General features: G+C 47.3%; 1 protein-coding gene across 6 annotated transcripts in view; it reads right to left on the minus strand.

The window, feature by feature from the left end:
- Positions 1-4589: 4589 nt before the first annotated feature.
- SH3GL3 (SH3 domain containing GRB2 like 3, endophilin A3) overlaps positions 4590-21349 on the minus strand; it is a 61851-nt gene continuing 45091 nt past the window's right edge. For 5 of the 6 annotated variants that reach the window (XM_037000672.2, XM_073227145.1, XM_073227144.1 and 2 more), the window contains one exon: positions 4590-5993. In XM_037000672.2, coding sequence (XP_036856567.1) covers positions 5788-5993 — 206 coding nt within the window. In that variant the 3' untranslated portion in view covers positions 4590-5787. Of the gene's footprint in view, positions 5994-12367; positions 13829-21349 lie in introns of those variants that run through there. The other variant, XM_073227143.1, reaches the window with a different exon arrangement.

Below are 21349 nucleotides of genomic sequence, written 5' to 3' on the forward strand. Positions count from 1 at the left end.
TCTCCTGTACGTTCTGGTTAGGCCAACCGTGTAGGGCTGGAGGCCGAGCTTGCCCTCTCGTGTGGCATGGCACAAACTCGTAACGGGTCCCTGGAAGTCCTCACCCACTTACCTTGAATCCATCCTCGTTTACCAGCTCTTCCAGGAGAGATGAGCTCTTCCCCCCAATTCCTTCCAGCCCTACTCTTCTTAATATCCCAAATACGTGTTTGGTCAATTTCTGATTTTGCTCCAGTGATGTGGACCTTGCAGGAGGTCCTCAGCATCCCAGACTCTGCTATCACTCAGCATCTCTTTGGGGCATTATCCTTACCTCCTGGATGACCTTGGGCAGGTATGTAGCGACCTTGAGACACAACAGTCCATGCACATTGCCTACTTTCCTGTATGTTTGCAGTTCTAAACCAAAGTTGGTTCTTCAGTGGTGACAACTGGAAGCCATTTGATACAAATTAGGTTGTAAATGTCTTGGGCCAAGGCCCCGCCTTAGCTAACGCCTCAGGAAATGTGGCTATCCTGGCAACTTAGCTGCACTACATTCTGAGCCTCCTTGGTGCTGCGCCGCCCATGGGCCACTCCCCGGTGACTAATGCTGTTGAGCAACATTTCATCTTACTGAGTATTTTTCCATCTCCTGGGAAGTGTATCTTCAAACCTTTTGACCATTTTAATGCTTATTATTGACTTGTGAGAATTATTTATATATTCTTCACATATAAAGTCTATCATCAGAATGTTTTGTGAATATTTTCTTCCAGTCTATGGTGTATCTGTTCATTTTTTAAGTGGTATCTTTCAGTGAGCAGAAAATTTTAATTGTAATGAAGTCTAATATCAGTTTTGTCCTTTGGGGCTAGTGCTTTCTGTGTCCTAAGAAATTATGCCCATGTCAGAGTCATAAAAATATTTTTCTACATTTTCTTCTAAAAGCTTTAATGTCTTAGCTTTTATGCCTAGGTCTGTGATCCATGTTAAATTAATTTTATGCATGGTGTGAGGTAGGGTGTCAAAGCTTATTTTTATTTTGTTAAAAAGAGCTTTCTTTTCCCCACTGAATTACCTTGACACTTTTGTTGAAAACAAAGTGAATGTACATTTATAACGGAGTCTATTTTTAGACTTTGTTCTGTTCCATTGACCTATTTATCTAACCTTATGCCAATTCAACAGTTTGGATTACTGTATCTTTATAGCAAGTCTTAAAATTAGAGAGTATATACACTCTCTAAGTTCATTTTCCTCTGTCTTGGCTGTTCTAGGAATTTTGTATCTCCGTATCATTTTAGAATCAGCTAATTTCAACAAAAACAAAGCCTGTTGGGGTTTGAACTAGAAATGTACGGAATTTACAGATCTCTTTGGGAAAAACAGGCATCTTAACAATATTGAGCACATCTCTCCGTTTATTTAGGTCTTCTTCAATTTTTATATGCAATATTTTGTAGTTTACAATGTCAAGGTCTTACACAGTTTTTGCTCAAATACTTTCTAAGTATTTTATGCTTCCTGATGTTACCATAAATGGCATTGCTTTTCATTATTTTAATATTAAATTTAGTATTTAATGATCATTGCCAGTATGTAGAAACTTAACTGATTTTTGTATATTGGCTTTCTGTCCCATGACCGTGATAAATTTGCATATTAGTTCTCACAGATTTTTTGTAGATGCCTTAGAATTTTCTACATATTCAATCTTGTTTTCTGCAAATACAGCTTTATTTCCTGCTTTTCAATCTTTCGGCCATTTCTTTTTCTTGCCCTACTGCACTGGTATAACCTCCTCTTGAAAAGCAGTTATGAAAATCTGTCTTATGCATATTCCGTTTTCCCTTTTGTATAGTTCTATTTTGGCCTCCAAAAACCTGAGTCTTCTTTGAAGTATTTTCCTCATCTTTGTCCTCCAGAATTAGAAAAGAATACTTTTCCCACTCTCCCACTTCCTATGGGGAGGGGTTTTCTCTAACTAGGCCTGGCTAGTTGAGCAGGTGGACAGTTACCTGGCCTGTGAGTCTGGGTTAGGAATCTGGCAAGTGATGGCTCCCCCGTCCTTGGAAGCCAGCCTGCCTGCAGGAAATGTGTGCGTGCTCGCCCACAGCCACACAGTAAGCTCAGCACTACAGGCTCTGTCCGCGCCTCCGAGAGCTGATGAGTCCAGCATCCCCGGGACCAGGTGAGCCTGCTTCCTTTGAGGCACAGTCAGCAGGCCCTCTGGCTCGGACCCTGAGCCACATGCTCTGACTTCGCCTTTCACAGCACAGGTTTGCACATCGGCTCTCAGCTGTGGTGTCCCTGTGTGATGCCCTCGTTTGTCTGGCACTCAGAAGGGAAAGAGGGGCGCCACTTACTGGGACCTCTCCAGGCTCCCCAGTCGGACTTCCCCAGCTTATCTCCTACTATTGTCTAATGCGCTGTCCTCTTTCATCTAAAGCACTTTTCTCAATTTCCACTGTACCCAAGAATCGTTTGAGGGGCTTTTAAAAAATACCAAGGCCCCATCATACCCCCAGCAATTCAAATCAAAATTAGGGGTGAAAGCTAGACATCTGATTTTTAGATCTGTTCAGAGTCCGACACACAGGAGGAGCTGAGAGCCACTTCTCCAGCCATCCTGCGATGTCCCTCGCTTGCTCTAGGTCCTCAGTTCTGGAGCCAGCTAATTCCTGAGACTGAGACATGGAGGTTGTCTTTTTATGATGAAACAGAAGCCCCTTTTCATCTGATAAAAAAGCCCACCACCCTTCTCTAGGTAAAGCTGCATCTATCCCCAAACTGACATAATGTAACTAGCATGTGTGGAGATGAGGGCCACAGATGATAATTCAGAGAAATCATGGGTCACTCTGCCTTGGACCTGGATAGATAATCAACACCTACCATCCAAGAGGGGAGATACCCTAAGGGCTGCTAGGCCGAGCTGGTGAGACACAGGAGTGCAAGCCAAAAACTGTTCACTGCATCAATGTCTGGCCAGCTGAACACAGGAGCCACTCAGAAGTGGGCCTTAACAGGAACGATAGGAAGCCGCCACAGTTGAAGACACCGGCCTCCCCCACTGAAGTCCAGACATGTGCCCCAGCCCACTGTGCGCCTCTCCTCTGTGCCAGGGTAACCCCTGGATGCCTCCCGCCTTGTTCTCAAAGTTCCTGCACAAACAAGCAGATGCTGGCCTTTGAAGAGACCAATAAGAACCAGTTGAAAAATAAGACAAAAGATGAGAACTATGGAAAGCAAAATACCTCACTGCTGGAGAAAGGGACATTGGGGAAGGTGGCTCAGATCTCTGGGCAAGAGGGCTTCCTCACCCTGAACCCTGCTGTCAGACACCCACCCAGCCAGTCCCAGGAGCCCCCGGACTGCCTTGGACCCCATGGTGCAGGGTCTTCACCACTAAGCACACGGCACAGCCCAGACAGACTCAGAACGCGTGCTCTCTGCAGACCGGTGAGTCCTCAGGGCAGGGGGGCAGGAAGGGACCGGCTGACACAGGACCTCACAGATCAGATGGTCCCTGGGCTGTGGGGCGCAGAGAGGAAGGGGTGCTGTACTCACAGAGTTCCTCAGGAGGTCAACTCAAGACCCCTCTAACAACAAGGAAAAATTAAAAGTGGCACAGTATTTACAAATAAAACTTAAATCCAATGGAAATGAGTTTCAAAGTGTAAAACAAATAACTTTCACGTGATTGAAATAAAGGCTACAAGTATCCATTGCAAATTCCATATGTACCTAAAGAAGAGGGAGAAACTTAGACAAGAGCCCAACAAAATGGATGAAAAGGTAATGGATGAGTTATAAAGTAAAAATATAAAGTCTGAAGTTTAGATACCTAGGTAAATGAGAAAAAAAGGGAGCAAATAGTTAAAAACCAAATATGGAATGAGTATCTAACACAACAAAGGCATATGGAAAATTCCAGACCCCCCAGAAAGAGACCTTGGGCCCCCCATTTAGGTGCAAATCCCTGGTCCCATCTACTGTGCCCGCCTCTCCAGCCTCGGGGAACCACAAACCCTTCCAGCTCACCGCCAGGCCGCGATCTTTGAGTCTCCTCCTGGGCAGCCCTCTGTCCACTGACACACGTCCCATTTCAGTTCCTTTAACGGCATCACGTGCCCCTAATTAATATATTTGTTGACATTATCCCTACAGTTTAGTCTACAACTCTCGGTTAACTGCAATCACGCTTATTTCCCAAGCAATATACCAAAGCGTATTATGGGCATTGAGAGCGGTTCTGGGTCTCTCATTCCCTTGGATAAATTTCTAACGTGGCCGCTGGAGAATAAAAGATGGCAGGGTATGGAAAAGAACGATTTTGTGAAGCTACGTGTACAAACACATACTAGGAGAGGTCGGACACGAGAGAGGTGGCGAACAGGGCATGGAAGAGAGATGATTTGAGTTAGGATCCCAGCTATGCCACTTAGAAACTGTGGCCTGTGGGCAGCTTACATAACCTCATGTGTCTTTTCTGAAAAGTGGTCATCCTAAGACCTGCTTCAGATGGTTGTTATGGGGAATAAATGAGTTTATTTATACAAAATGCTTAGAACAGCACCTGGCACATAGTAAGCACTCAATAAATGTTAGCCATTATTATTATTTTATTACAGACACTATGTGTACAACTGTTTGGAAAAGAGGTGTGTGCTGGGGGAAGGCGGCAGAGGAAAGTGCCCAGATATGTTAGAAATTTAATGATGTACTAAGGACTCAAAGACTGAAGTTTTGGTCACCTTTACAAACACTCCGGCCTCTGGACATTTATCACAAATGGCCATGAACATCACTGCACGTCCGAGACTTGGGGGTCAGCAGGCAACGATCTGACTCCACACCCTGCCTCTGACCCACTCAGCTGTTTGACCCTGGGCAAGCCATTCAGTGAGCTGTTCTGCACAGGGGAGGTGATCCTGCCCCGTCCCAGTGGGACTGCCGAGGGCCCCGGTGGGCCAGAGTCCGTGACAGGCACACATCCCGAGTGAGGCCAGCAGCTGGTTCCCTGGACCTAGACCACCCTGCTCCTGGTACTCAACCCAACTCCTGGCCACGCTGCTTCCTGAGCATCCGTAACAGGACTTGCTTGGAAAACCTCCCCAGCGCTTGGCAGCCTAAGAGGGTTGGGTGAGCCTCTTCTGGACATGAACCTGACAGTACGTGGGAGGGTTTCCCGTCCCTGAACTGGAGGGAGGGAGCTGGAGAGCCGAGGCCCTCTCAGACCTGCCGACCGGGTCGGGAGCAAGCGTCTAGGCAACACACTCAGCCCCCATCAGCCGTGGGGTACAGGAGTCTGCCCCCCAACAACTTCCAAATCAGTCCCGCATTAGGGACGACAGGCCTTTGGCCAAGACAGTGCGTCAAGTTTATTGGGCTTTTCACAGGTCAGCTAAAACGCCGTGAAGGAAGCAGACCGGATGCCGTCAGTGACGTCAGGAAACCAAATAGTCACCACTCCTGAGTTTCGGGTTTTGCATTCCAGGGAACCTGGGCGATTCGCTGACATGACTGCCACGGGCACAGCTGGTTTTTAGCAACAAAAGCACATACATTCATTTCACCAATGACTTTAGGACAATAAGCAAAAAAGAAAACTATATTTTCATGTAGCTAAGAAGATCATTTATACAAATTAAAATTGATAGAAAATACATTATAAAGAGAACACACACACACAAAAGTCATTAAGTTGGTCAAACAGCACGGATGCCACAGAACACCACAAAGAGGAACACGGTGTGAATTCATTTCCGTTGCAAAAGTCCGTCCCAAGTTTGAGTTACACACTTACTGAGGTAAAGGCACCATAACTTCAACGTAATTAATGGGGAAGAATCCAGATTCCCCGCGCAGCATCCCCTCGTACCAGTTCTCGTCTATCTGGTTGGTCAGTGTGATGACGTCCCCTTCTTTAAATCCCAGCTCCCCTGGGTTTTCGGGCTCAAAGTCATAGAGTCCCCGACAGCAGGGCTGGTCCTCCAGCACGTTAGAACCTGTCCACGTCGAACGGAGACAAAACGTCCAGGTTAGCATGACAGGCGCCCCCGAGGGAACTGGAAGGGCGGGACCTGCAGGGATCGGGACCAGCAGGCCCCCTCTTCCTTCCCGCCCGGCTCGCGAGCCGGGTGCCCGTGGCCGCCCCGCGCCAATGACGCCCTGGCTGAGCCCCTGGGCCCCAGCCTAGCTCCCTGCAGGCTCCTCAGCGCTGCCCGGGGCCCACGGGAGAGGCAGGCTAGCAAGGCCCAGGCCCTGCCTGCAGGGAGCTCCTGGTTTCTTTGTGGCGACTGGACAATACATGGGGAACATTTAAAGGACGAAGGTGAGGTGGGGAGCCCCTTATAGTTCAGAAGCTCAAAGGAGAAACGAGGAGGAAAGGCCTAGGCGGTCGGGGACATCTTCCCAGCGCTGGTGACCAGGAGCTGGAGTGTGGCGGGTGTGACGCTGGAGACGCACGAGCGGGAAGTCACGCACCAGCCTGGTGTCTTGGGGCTGGTGCACGAAGCCACGGGTTCTCGGAGTAGCACTCTTTAAGTAATTATTTTTTAATGTGAACTAATTTTACGTTAAACTGATTTTGAACATAAATTAATTTTAACATAATACACGGTAATGGTGAAAAAAAAAGGAAGAAAGAAGAAAAAGACATGTACACAAAATTGAAGAAAGTCAACTGTAACCCACTAACCCAGAAATAGCCATTGTTAAATTAACATGTCGGCGTAGAAGCTTCCAGATGCTCTTATGAATATATTTGAGTATTTACATACAGTTGTTTTCAGAAAAGAATCCTCCTATACATATTATTGTGAATATCTCTCCAGATTGCATTTAATTACAGGGCCAATAATGAACTATACCACTGTGACATAATTTCTTAAGCCAATCTCCTATTGTTGGATATATAAGGCCCTTCCTCTTCCCCACCCTCTTTTCTTCATTCTGTCTTTTTCTTTTGTTCTCTCTTGGCCTTCACAGCTAACCCCTTGAACGACATCCTAATATATGTGAATTTTCCTGAGGGTAAATGTCTAGAAGGGAATTTGCTATTCACAGGGCATTTTTCCAAGACACATAACATTTACTGTCAATTTATCTTTCTAATCTTTATTGCCCTCAGAGTTTTAGGAGCCTCTTTTATACTCAAGTATGAATGCTTTATCGGTCATGTTTGGTACAGGCAGTCTTCCCAGCCTATTATCTGTTTCTGTTTTGTTTTGCTTTGTTTTTCATTTTGCTTTCAGTGTGTGCTGAGGCTGGGCGGGGAAGGAGCGTCCGCTCTGCTTCGGCATAACCTACACAAATCATACACGGCGTGTGCAAATTCATCAGTTTTCACTCATGGTTTCTCTCCTACATTTACATATAAATATTCAGCTAAATTTATCCTAGAAATTATTTGATTTTTTCATGTGAAAAATTTTACTTTTAACCCAGCTGAATTTTACCTGAGAGGTATTATTTCTTGTTAATAATGCTTAAATGGTTAGCAACACAACTTATTAAATAATCCGTTCTTTCTCCGATGATTTCAAACACTATTTTTATCTTTGTCGTATGTTTGTCGTATGCAGTTAGAGGTATTTTAAGCTCTTCTACTTTGTTCCACTGAACCATTTAGGTAACTGATCAGAAGTCCTATTCTCATGAAATCATTCAACCAGGTAAACTTTAGTATCAATGATTGGAGTTCCCACACACAAAAAAAAATACTTCATTTTGATTTTAACTGGGTCATTTTTTAAAATATTAATCAGATTAACTTTAGACTAATTTTAAAATGAATGACAACCACTACATGCCCCGCAGGAAGCGTACCTGCTCATGCATCATACTTTTATCTTGTAGCTACACTGGATTTGCTACTATTTAAGACTTGTGCATCTACATTTAAAAATAAAATTGCTTTCCTTTTAAATTCTGGTCAAGTTTTGGTATCTGAGCATGTCAGCTCTATAATTTTATAGAGCTTTTTTCTTCTACTTTCTAAAATATTCAAATTCGAAGATTTGGGGGAAAAACTGCCCCAAATCATCGAGGCCTGTGGACCTCTGAGCCTAGAACGCTTTCCAGAACAGCTTATGATAGTGACTTAAGTGTGTCTGGGAAGTAGATGTGCTCACCCCACTCCTGTCCCCAACAGGCCCTAAAGGGGACACCAGCCTCTATGGTCCCATGTAGGGGAGCCAAAGACAAGAGGATGAGGGGCTGCCCAGCCCAGTGGGGTCACGGGCGTGGACCACCTGTGTGCGCCTGTGACTGTCCCTGAGAAGATGGGGCTAGAGGGGAGCTAAATGCCACCCCAGGGAAACCACGCCCCCGCTACCCGGGGACCAGCATGCAGACAGAGGCCACCACCGTTGGTGTCGGTGGCCAGGCCTGCAGGAGAGCAGGGGAGCCCCACCCCTGCCACGGCCAAGTGCTCGCGGCCTCATTCCGTCGGCCAGCAGAGTGAGGCCCGAGGGGCAGGATGGCGCAGTCCCTGGGCTGGACCATGCCAGCCTCTTGTCCTTTCGGGAGGGAGCCTCATCCTTTCACACGATGGAAATGCCTGCGTGTTGTCCTACTTCGCCATTTTACGCTATGGCTGCCATTTTTATTTCCTTTATCTTTTACTATGACACATTCATGTTCCCCCCCTCTCTAGATTTCAACGGAGAGCTCAGACAAGGCCTGCTCAAGACCTGTGTTCCTTCCTCGCCGCGTCCCCCAGGTCCAAGCAGGGCGGACAGAGCCAGTGTCCCCGCGGGTGGAGTGAGGTGGGGCAGGGAGGCGGCGGCACTCCCAGAGTGGCACCCTGTCTCCGACCAGGCAGCCCTCCTGTAACCCTCCGGGCACCCTCCACGCCCAGGGGTGAGAACCAAGCCCCCTCCCTCAGGGGGTGTCTCCCAGTGGGGCCCCAGCAGGACCAGGCAACATGATGCATGCCCACTGGCCGCCTGGTTCTACACGACGAACTGGAACACGGCCACCTCCCCTCACACTCCCTCCACGCCACCTCTCTCCCGAGGCCACCGCCTGGACAGACCCCTGTGAGGCCCCTGACGCAGTGGGGGCAGGTGCACCTGGCTCTCCAGCCACCCCTGCACCGCCCCTCCAGAGCACGATTCTCAGCAGCACAGCCCAGGGGAACCTACACCTCCCGGAGCCCGGCTGTCATTCCTGGGGCCTCCCTCTGCTCAGGGGAGGTGGCACCCGCACGGGAACAAAGCTGTCAGTGGGTAGCAACTGATGTCCAAAATAATGCCATTTCAGGTGTGAAGTGGTACAAAAAACAAGGCCTCGGGTTTCATGCCAGCCCCAAGTAGGCGTTTCTGAGATGTGAGAGGCACAGAGACAGAGCAGCTCCTGGGTTCCCAGAACCAGAGGCCGAAGAACTCAGAGCGCAGGAATTCTGCCCCAAGCCGCGGAGAGGGAAGGCTGCTCCTGCTGCCTGGAGAAGAGAACGAGCCTCCCCGGGGCTGGGAGGGTCTTAAAGAGGATGGTCAAGAGGGCTGAACTGCTGCTCCCCAAAACCCCCCAGGCACGGGGTCTACGGCCCCACTCAGCCCTGAACTCGGGCAGAAGGCGGGCTCCCGAAGTGCCCTAGACCAACCAGGGGGGTGGGCACAGTGGAAATGATGGGGCAGGTGACCAGAGAGGGACCCTGAGGGAACAGGGGCGACCCTGGCTCCCCATGAACCGGGGGCCCCAGCAGGAAGCGAGGAGACGCTCGGGGGACACTGAACCAGAGATGCCGGGGGTCGGCACACAAGCTCAGCAGGCGGAGGCCTGACAGCCCCAGGGGCCTGCGGGGGTGAGTTACTCGCTGTGAAAGCAGTTGGGAGCCAGACACACGTCCTCACCTGCCACCACGGTGGCCCAGGCATCCCCGTGTGCCCCGGCAGCATCTCGCGGGACAGAACCTTTGAGGAAAACCAACAGGGCCGACGGGGGACTTCAGCCGAACTGACTGGGTTTGAATCCTGAATCGACAGAGTAATGAGTGGACCATCTACATTTTCTATGGAAAGAGACTGAATTACCTTGAAATGGCAAGATTACGTTTTTTTCCACTATTAGAAGAAATGGAAAAAAGATTAATTTTTTTTTTTGAGCCAACAGCAGAAATGGAAAAAAGATCAAGTTGTTTCCACCACTGGTTCAAATGGAGGCTCATGAGCAAGTTCAGTCCAGTTAAAGAGAAGTGAGGCCTCTGCCCACGCGTCTGCCAAGGGCCCGTGGATGGAATCCACAGGTCCGGGCAGGACAGGCCACACCTCCTCTGCGGGCTTCTAACGACAGGACACGAACACCTGCAGGTGCCCGGATGCCCAGCTTCCCATGGGCTGGGGTCAAAATCTTCCCTGAGAACAACAGGTCCCGCCCAGGGTCGCCCACGTGCTGCCAGCCGACCCCTGCTCTCCCAGGGGCTGCAGAGGCTGCCCCTTGTGCCCCCCCCCCGCCTCCCTGCTCTCTGGTGCCCGGAGGCTGGCACATGCCTGCGGGTGACATGGGCGTGAGCGCTGCAGGCCGGGCAGCCCCACCCCACGCCGTGCTGCCCTGCAAGGAGGCAGCCTCCTCCTGCCCTGGCCCAGAGGCCAGGCTCCGTTTCTCCTGCTCCTGAGACCTGGCTTAGCGTAACATGAGAGCAGAGGTGGGAAAAACACAGTCTTCCTTGTTAAAGCACCGAAACAAAGATTATTTTAACAGAGAAAAGGGGCTGTGCCTGTTAAATATTTACTCTTCAAGCTCTGTTCCACACCATTAGGGGAGGAAAACAAGGAGACCCCGACACAGAGCTTGAGGTGGCTGGGTAGGAAGTACTGCACGGGCAGCAAGCTACAGGTGGGGAAATCGCACCCTCCCTAAAATAAATGCCCCTTCCCTCTTGGCAAAAATATGGTCCAGTTTCTAACAATATTGTGTGCGCTCTTATTTTAATAACAGGAAAATTCTTAGGAGCGCCCTTGCCTCCTCATCCTATCCCCCCGCACAAAGGGCGCTTCACGTCCCCAGGAAGGCCGGGCACGCCTCCCGCTGGCCGTGCTGGTCCCTCGACCCTTCAGCTTTGGTTGATGCTGTGGACTGAGTGTTGTGTCCCCCAGATTCACGGGTTGAAGCCCTCACGAACAACGTGATGGAATTGGAGGTGGGGCCTGGAGAGGTGACTAGGTGGCGAGCGGGGTCCTCACGAGCGGGCGAGAGCCGCCGTGTGTGTGGACACAGCAGGAGGGGAGCCCTCACCAGACACGGAATCTGCCGGCACCTTGGCTCATCCTGGACTTCCAGCCTCCTGCACTGGGAGAAACAGGTGTTCGCTGTGTGAGCCCCTCGGTCTAGGGGACTCTGCTAGGGCAGCCCAAGCTAAGCTAAGTAGTAAACTAAGTCTAAAAAAGTCTAAGAACTGTCTTTCTAGAAATTGGAACTCTGTATTTTTCCATAGATGTGATTTATAGAACTGCTTGCCAGCGGAACTCCAGCTTAATCATTATAATCTACATGGTAAGGGGTGTGATTTGTTGTTGCCCTGATACCGATGCTCGCGCTCACCCAGGACACGTTGCAGGGGCTTCCCCAGTGGCCTGTGCCCCACCTTACAGAGCCTCCATGTGCCTGCAAGATGACAAGTGCAAACATCTCAGAAGCCACGGCCCATGTGCTTATCGGAGCTTCCTGGGAGGTGACCCTCTCCTGCCAGGGCCGGTGTCAGGGCCGCTCTGCCACTCCGGGTGAAGGGGGCAGGGAAATGAGCAGGGCCTCAGTCGGAGGCTCTGGCCACGAGCACGGGGACCAGCTTGCGCCTCTGTCTGGATCAGCCTGCTCCTGGCACTGCACAATGTGGCTTAGGTGCCAATATTTAAAAACCAGGAGAGTGTACGGACGCACGTGATGTCTGGCTTCTCTTGAAGAATCAGAAAGGCAGGCCATCTGAGGCCCACATTTGCAGGCAACAGGCTGCTGCTGAGATGACCGGCTGCCCCTCTGGACGAGGGCAGGTGTCCAGCTGGCACCAACTCCCTTCTCCCTGCCGTGGTCCTGACTGGGTTTGGGGTCAGCCCCTCGTCCCAGCCTGGCACTGTGCTCCTGCACTCTCCCTGTGTCTCTCATTCCCGTCATCTGGCACTGGGGTTCCCCCTCAAGGCTACCCCCACGGTCAGCTCCACGGGGTGTCATTCGTGTAGATTCAAACGTGAGGCCCTCTGGAATTGTGCTACACAGCGGCCCTGGAAGCAATGGGCTTCCACACTGATTTTTTAAAATATAAGTACACATTAATATTTAGATGACGGTATTTGAAATTTTACCTTAAAGACCAAATGTATCATTGTAGAATATCTATTAAGATTTAGAAATATGCAGCATTTGAGACAGTGTGATTATATAACTATTTCAGCCAAAGAGTATTAAAGTGTCCACAATTAAGTTAGAAGTTACATCTTACAGCCTTTTCAAAAACGCTTCTTACAAAATATTTAGAAGAAATACAGGAAACCATTCCCTGCAGTAAGAAAACCTTCCCCTCTAAAACTTCTTTCAGGTTGAAAAAAGAGAGCTCGGCCCCTTTCCTGCCTCAGTGGCTATTAATCAAGAATAATCATCATAGTTACGTTTAAATTTTTCTAATAACATTTTAAAAATACAGATCATAAAATATTCAACCTATGTGCTTTCAAATGCTAAGTACTTATGAAACTACTTAGAATGCAAAGTGCTTACAAAAGATAAATATTGCAGCCACAGAATTTAGAGCTGGAAAAGAAACTTGGAATGTATTTAGTCCAATCACTTCATTGAGGGACAAGTTCAAGTCAGTCCAGAGAGGTCAAGAAATTCACCCAAAACACACAGCTAATAGCTGGTAGAGTCTGACCTACACTGTGGGACTCATTTCCTTGTTTATTTCTCTCTTGTCAGTAACTCTCATTCTGAGCCACTACTGATAATATAGCAAAATGGACGTGGGGGGAATGGCCAGTGTCAGAAACAAAAAAAAAAAAAAGAACAAGAAAAGAGTGGGAAAGAAAGAAAAGTACAGAATAACCTGCTGGCTGAGCAATTATCATTGTCACTATTGTGTGAAATTTTTAAATGCATGTATTTAAAAAATGCATGTATTTCCATTTGCAAAGTACTGGTCTTCTTTACATTTCAAACTTCACACTGCACTTTTGAATAAATGTTTATTTTCTAATGTGATCCTAGAGATTTTGCCCCAGTGAGGGAGTGACTTGGGCTCTGGACATTATTTCTGAGCCCCTTGGGAGTGTCAAGAAATGTATGAAAGTCTCTTTTACACCTAAAGGCAGTTCGGATGTCTGAATGTAAGCCCGCTGCGGAGACGTACTCTGCCTCGCTCTGAGGTGCCCGCCGCAGGCATTTGGAACCCACGCTGGTTCACCAGTCTCCACCCTCCGCATTTGTAAAGTCCATCTCAGTTTGGAGCTGATTAACCCTTAGTGGTGATTATATAAAGCAGTACCCTCTTTAAGAATTTCAGTGAAAAAAAACCTGCATAACTAAATGAGATGATAAAAAATACAAACTATACTTTGTCCTCTAGTCTTTAAAGTTATTAATTCAGGAAGTGATAGTTGGGAGACCAATAGAAATTACCCAGGGCAAGAAAGACACATGACAAGTTTCTACGCTATTTTCTTCAAATCCGGTGGTTTTCTGAGAACAATGAGGCACATGTTTCCATCTGAGGACCCCCCGGGCGGCCAGTTCTCCCTGGGACACGGGCAGAATGCGCGGAAGGCGGGCCATGACCCCACGCTCGCAGGAAGACGAGATGTCCGCTACCCTTCCCTCTCCGTTTTTGGCCCACTTTATTCATTCTCTGCAGCACCTAGAAATGATATAACCAAAGATGCCATCTCAGCCTCACAGCGGTTCTGCCCAATTGGCTGATGTCCTTCCATTTCTCTCCCTCTTTCTTTAGAAAGAAGAAATGATGAAGAAAGTGTTCTTGGAATCCATTTCTGGCAGAATTGTGTGAGCTTTCCTTTAAATTGTTAGTGAAATGCTTGACATTTTCCTCCGCTTTATAAACATTCTGTGCAAATCATTTAGAATCCTAATGGAAAGTAATTTCCCACTAATGCAGGCTATCAAATGCCATTTTCTTTTGAAACTGTGCCTTAGAAACAAACAGTATGGGGCCCCTTTACACTCACAAATTTCACCCACAAATCAATGAAGCCCAGTGCTGGGGCTGGGGACTAAAGCTACTGCCAAGGGAAACAGACAAGGCGGCTGGGACAGGCCCCAGGGTGAGCCCCCAGCACTCCTTGGGGTCTGCCACCGTCAAGCATGCAGTTCTTGGATGTGGAGCCTTCCAAATGCCACCTTTGGCATATGTGTGCCCTCTGGCTGACCATCATCCTTCTAACGACATAAACTGCCTAGGGACTGAGCTCCTGGCCAAGCAGGGCTCCAAGCAGCGACACACAGGGTCTGGGTGAGGAGGCCACAGAACTCACTGTCCACCAGTGTTTTCTTCTTCCAAGTCAGATGCACACAACGGACTCCCTTTGCGGCCACTCACTGGTCACAGCTTCCCTGTGATCAAGAATCTTGGAAATAAATCATTCTCGAGGTTCCTGAACATTTTATAGCATCCCCCAGTATTCCCTCTTAATGTTATAAAATGAAATATCTGTAAGGTCAAGTGCCCAGCTCTGCTGCTTCTGGGTATAAGAACTTGAAGAAACCTCTTCACCTCTCTGAGCCTCCACAGCCCCATCTGTAAAATGTGTCAGCACATTACCTGACCCACGGTAACTACTCAATAAGTGTAATGCTGTATTGTTACATTATTATTTATTTTTTATTATCACTTTCTTGCAATATTGTTATGAGATTGAAATGAGTTACGTATATAAAGCACCAAATACTACTACTACCTGGCATAGTTTTGGCACTCAAATGCTGTGTCCCTTTACCCTTAATTTGAATCTTCAATGAAAACATGCTCCATGTTTACAGAGTGCAGCGCGGTCCACACTGCCCGCCTGAGAGGTTCAGTTTAGAGCCCCTACAGGTGGGTGAAGATGCCTCCATCAAAACAAAGTGAGCCCCCCCTCGTAGCAGATGGCAGCAGGGCATCTCGGGGGCTGACCCAAGGCCCGGCCTGCAAGAACCACCCCCTGCTTGGATGCGGGCTGGAAGGATAGAGGAGCTGGGGTAGGGATTGAGCCCGGGGTCCTGGGGTCTGCGGATTATGCTGCTTTCAGATATAATACAGCGGGGCCAGGGGACGGCTGCGGTTGGACCTGTTTTCAAAGGTTTTCATTAGTTTGTTTATATCCATCTTCTTTCTAAACAGAAATTTTGAAATGGCTTACATTAATATATGTTTTTCAGAATAGAGTTTCTCAGGACCAGAAATAGAAAAGTAAAGCCAGAAAAAATAGAAAAATAATAATATTTTCATCCAAACAAGAGAAAATTTTAGGGTAAAAAGGGAGCACTATTAAAACCTCTACTAGAGCACAGACGTGCACTGGGACCACCCCAACAAACTGGGATGCACTGTCACCTCATGGAGGCGGGGGCACACATTCCAGCCACAGTCACTCAGCGGTGGCTCGCACCTGGCATGGAGCGTCCTGGAGGCCCGGGCAGGTGGGGGATGGAATGGGGTTTACGGTTCCTTTAAAGAAGAAATCTCCCTATTCTTTAATAGCCACCACTTTTTCCATTAAACACTTTTTTGTTTATGCAAATATTCTTATTGAAATAAAATTTAAAGAATATCTTGAAAAAAGGAAAACATTGCCCATAATCCTACCACATAGCCTGGTCTGCCCCCAGATACTGATTCACAAAGCTGTAACCACAGTCTCCTCACAACTTCGTATGTTCCTTTTCCCCTTAATATCATCCCGTGCACACTTCTGTATTTCTACGTAATTTCCACACTAATAAGTTTGAATAGATGCATAATATCCTATTTTATGTACCATTATCTACTTAACCATTATCCTACTACTAACAAATATGTAAAAACAAATATTGGTCATCGGGTCGTTCTCCCCTATGATTCTCCATTTCTCTAGATGGCGCTGTAACGGGTACAGGGATACGCTTTTGCATAAATGATTTCTTCAGGACACATTTCCAGGGATGAAGCCACTGAGAGTGCACAAACATTTTTATTAATTTTGATAGATAAGTTGATTTCCCAAGAGTCAGCCCAGAGTCAGCAAACGATGGCCTGTAGGCCGACTACTGTCTCAGTGGCACACAGCCACGCCTACTCATTCCCACACTGTCTGTGGCCGCTCTCACCCCATGTGCAGCAGAGTGGGTACTTCCCCAGAGACAGCACAGTCCCAGAGCCCACAGCATTTACTGTTCGGCCCTCTACAGAGAATTTGCCGACCCCCAGGTTATCCTAATGCCATTCCCACAAGCAGTGGGAGGAGGCACGTGGTACCACATTCTAACGGAAACGAATTGTATGGGGCCCTAGGGAGAGGTCAGTGGGAGACAGACATGTCCTCCAACAACAAGGCTGTGGCAGAGTGTGTGGCACAGACTGCAAGCATGGCTCTGCAGCTCACCTCTGCCCGCCCCCGAGACTACGTGTGGTCCCGTGACTAAGCTCCTGCTGGCGGAGGGGAGCGCGTTGACGTGAGTCCCTCTGGGCTCATTTCCGCAAGAGCACGGACTTCCATGCTCGGCTCCTACCTTGTTTGAGCTTCCGCTTTCTGTGTCTCTGTGAGCAGAAACCACCATCACTCTAGTACAGGAATGGGGACCAGGAGGGAGGTGGTGCTGTCACCAGAGCTGGCATCTGTGGCGCTGGCTCCATGGCTAGTGATGAAGAAGGGACACGACAGGTGTGAAAGCCAGTGACCCTTGTTAGGTCATGGCAAATACTTGGGAAAACTTTTGCCTATGATAGTTTTGAAAGCATGCCGCACACCGGTTGCTCCAAAGAAAAAGGCTGGGTTAAAACAGAATATTCATGTATGTCAGCTACTCCCTGATTTAGCTAGAAGTTGTTCTAAGAAGGACAAGATAGAAGAGAAGAGAGAAAAACCAGGGACTGTGTCCCAACAGGACACACTAGAAAAGCTGACTGTTTCGGTACCCCCAAAGAACAGAAGACAGGCAGTTCCAAACTGTTCTCAGAAACTTCTCTGAGCCAAAGGAAGCCACCTGTCCATCCACAGCAGTGATCAAATTAAAGGTGCCATGGTCCCACTCAAGTCTGCTGTTCCAGAGGGCCTCCAGGCAGCCCCCCTAAGTATGAAGGTCAGACAAGGAGGGAAAGAAATCAGGAAGCCTTAAGAGCTGGATCTACAAAAGAGCCCCGGATGTGATCGCCAGCATGCGGAGGTGCCTAGCAGATACGATCCGAAGGTCTTTATGTTCTCGATGGCACGATTAGGGAAGGCAGTGCAGGCCCAACCCAAAAGGGTCTGCATCTCCTGAACCCGGAGGAGCCCTCCAGGCCCCCGGGCAGCAGCCCATGCGAGTCCCACAGGAGGCAGCTTTCCACAGTCCGCCTGCGGTGCAAATGAAGACACAGAAGACCTGAGAGAGCTCAAGTCTAGGGGCACACAGGGAAAGGGCAAGAGATGCCCCCAAGCCCCAGAGAGACCAGGGTCCACCAGGAACTCCTTTCTCTGCTCCAGCAGCATTCCCTCACCACGGCCTGGCACCTGCCGTGTGCTTTCCAGTGTACAGCGTGCATCCCCCAACTGGCTTCGCCGCTGCGTGGGGTCACTGATGGAGTTCTCAGCACTGGAATGAGTTCTGAGCACTGGAACTCAACTCAGCACTGGCTGTGTGGCTTCCGCCGGGCTGGCTTAAGAGGGAACACCTAGACCTCTGTTCCTTGTCCCCTTTCTGCTGGCTGGAGCGACAACAGGAGGGACGACCTGGGAGCCACATGATGGAGATGGCAAGGGTCCCTCCGCCTCGGCCCCCGAGGGACTCCACGGAGTACAACCACCCATCCCCTTGGAGTATTCTCCCGGGATCGTTGCATGAGTGAGAAAATGCTATTTTGTTGAACACTGGTTGCACTTAGGGCTATTTTTTAAAAGCCCCCCCGAGATGTGAACATCCTGATCGCAGAACCTATAAATACGTTTCCGTCCTTACGTGGGAAAAGGGGGTTTGCAGGTGTGACCGAAGCACGGATCTTGAGATGGAGACATGACTCTGAATCATGGGGTGGGGCCCAATTCAGTCACAGTGTGATCACTAGGGTCCTCGGAAGAATGAGGCAGGGGGGTCAGAGCCAGAGAAGGGGACGGGACAAGAAGGGCAGAGGTCAGACCGAGGCTGGGAGACGTGACGCTGGGGCTTTGAATGAGAAGCAGAGGCCCCGAGCCAGAGTCCAGGAGGTGGACAAGGCGAGCTGACGGGTTCTCCCCCAGAGCCCCCAGAACGAACACTGGCCACGATTTTACAACTTCTGACCTCCGAACTGTAAGGCAGATAACAGGGTTTTGTTATTTTTAAGCTGCATGGTTGGCAACAATTTGTTAGAGCCTCAGTAGGAAGCTAACTCAACTGGAAAAAGAAATTCAATAGATAAGTGAAATAAATGAATGGCTACAGAGAAAGAAAAAAGTAATAAAGTGAAATTTCCTCAGGGAGCAGAGTAAACAAGCAGAGATATGGAAAGCAAGAAGAGGTAAGACACAGGCAGCCCAAAGGCTCAGCGCCCAGTAGGATTTTAAAAGCAAAGAATCAGAAGGAATAGAGAAGGATAATTAAAGCAATTAAAAAACGTTTCCCTTTTTAAAAGAACAATATGAGTAATCAGATTAAAAGGGTCAATGAGAATGAAGGAAGGGGAGGGGAATACCACCAATCTCCCACACTTCTGACCGAATGAATTCCCAGGACGGACGGACAACTTCACAGTTCCAATCAGAGATGGCAATACCCTTCACTCAAGAACTAATAGAAAAGACAACATATCAGGAAGAGCATAGAAGACGTGAACTACACCATCGAACAACTCGTCCTAATGGACAGAAACACCACACCCAACGAGAACAGGACGCACAGCTTTCCAAGTGAAGAACACCTACCAAGAGAGATTATATTCTGCGCTGTAAAGTAAGCCTCGAAAACCTTAAAAGGATACAATTCATGCAAAGTATGTTACCTGACCAGAATGGAATTAATCAGAAAGCTAAAGCAGAAAGATATCTGGAAAATCCCCAAATATATAGAAACCAAATAGCACAACTCAGAATAAACCATGGGTCAAAAAGGATTTCAAAAGTGAAATTAGAAAGTATTTGGAAGAGGATAAAAATGGAAACACAACATATCAATATCTAAGAAAAGGTGCCTAAGTAGTAGAGGGAAATTCCTAGCACTAAACACATACTTTACAAAGGAAGAAAGAGCCTCAGCTTCTACTTTGAGAAACTAGACAAAGAGGATCAAACGAGATTCAAAGCAAGCAGAAGAAATGAAATAACAAAGATTCAAGTGGAACTCAATGAACTAGAAAACAGTAATAGGAAAATCAATGAAACAGAAAACTGGTTCTTTGAGAAGATCAATTAATTGATATACCTGTAGCCAGACTGGTCAAGAAAACAAGAAGACACAAATTACGTATTAGAAATGAGAGAGGTAACATCACTACAAAGTCTAAATATCTTTAAAAGGGAATAAAAGGGCATATATGGACAACTTTGTGCCAATAAATTTGACAAATACTTTGAAAGACTCTAACTACCAAAGCTCATTCAAGAAGTGGAAAACCTCAAGAGCCTTACATCTATAAAGAAATGGAATTTGGTGTTAAAAACCGGTGCACAGGGAAAAATTTTCTAGGAGATTAACTTTACAGAGGGGAAAGCTGACAAACACAGCCTCAGCGAGGTGACCAAGACCATCAGCAGTTACTAATCGTGCTGGTGGGATGTTCCTGAGAATGGCACTTCAGCTCGGGGGTTTTCTGCCCCAGACCCACTCCCCAGTATCATCGTGGAAAAAAAACCAGGCAAATATCCACTGAAGAACATTCTACAAAATACCTGAACACTCCCCAAACTGCCAGACTCTTAAAAAACAAAGAAAGTCTCAGAAACTGTCCCAGCTAACAGCACAGAATGTCATGTGCCATCCTGGGTGGGATCCTGGAACAGAAAAGGGGATGTTAGGTAGAAACTGAGGACACCTGAATGAAGTACGGACTTTGGTTAATAATAAAGTATCAATATAGGTTCATTAATTATAATACTTGTACCAAACTCATAAGACATTAAATAAAATGGAAAATGGTTTGGGGTATATGGGAATGCTCAATACTGTCCTGGCAACTTTTCTATAAATCTGAAACTACTCTAAACTTAAGTTTATTTAAAAAAAAAAAAAACCTTTCCCACAAAGGGTTTACCCCAGGAATGCATAATTAATTAACATAATTCACCATGTTAACAAACTAAAACTAAAAAATATATGATGGCCGTAACAGATGCCAAAATAGGCATCTGACAGAATCTAAAATCTGTTCCTGATAAAAACTCTCAGCAAACTATTGACCAGAAGGCAACTCCCTCCATCTGATAAGAGAGCTCTATGGCAAACCTACAGCTAGTGTCATACTCAGCTCTGTAAGGCTGAACACTGTTCCCCTAACATCAGGAACACGGGTGTCCACTCTGACCGTTCCATCCAACAGCCGGTACTGGAGACAGGTTCTAGCAAGTGCAAAAAGCCTAGGGAAGCAGGTAAAAGGCATCCGCACAGCCAGCAAAACCGTCTTTATTTGTAGATGACATGATCATCTATACAGATAAACTATAGAATCTATAAAAAACCTATTAGAACTAATAAGTGAACTTAGTCTCATGGAAGGATATAAGATTGATATACCAAAGTCAATTTTGTTTATATATACCAGCAATGAAAAAAAAAATTGGAAACTGAAATTTTATAAAAATGTTGTTTAAAATCATGTGAAAAATATGAAATATTGGGACATTGATTAAAAAAATGTACAAGACCTATACACTGAAAATGGCAACACACTGCTGAGAGAAATCAAAAAAGACCTGAATAAACAGAAAATAAAAATCCAAAGACTGAAAGACTCAATAGTGTTAAGTTGTCACTATTTTATATATATAAAACTGATTTATAGATTCAACCCAAACCACATCAAAATTTGAGTATGTTTTTTTGGTAGTCACTGAAAAGCTGATCCTAAAATTCACGTGGGCCTGCAAAGCTACTAGAATAGTCCAGTGGTGGGTCAGAGAGTGAAACATAAAATGTGAAAGTGTAAAACTTTTGCAAAAAACATGGAAGAAAATCGTCAGGATATAGGACAAGGCAAAGAATTCTTAGACTTCACACCAAAAGCATGACCTTAAAGAGA

The sequence above is a fragment of the Manis javanica genome, chromosome 18 (genome assembly GCF_040802235.1).
Source record: "Manis javanica isolate MJ-LG chromosome 18, MJ_LKY, whole genome shotgun sequence".
In the NCBI taxonomy this organism is placed as follows: domain Eukaryota; kingdom Metazoa; phylum Chordata; class Mammalia; order Pholidota; family Manidae; genus Manis; species Manis javanica.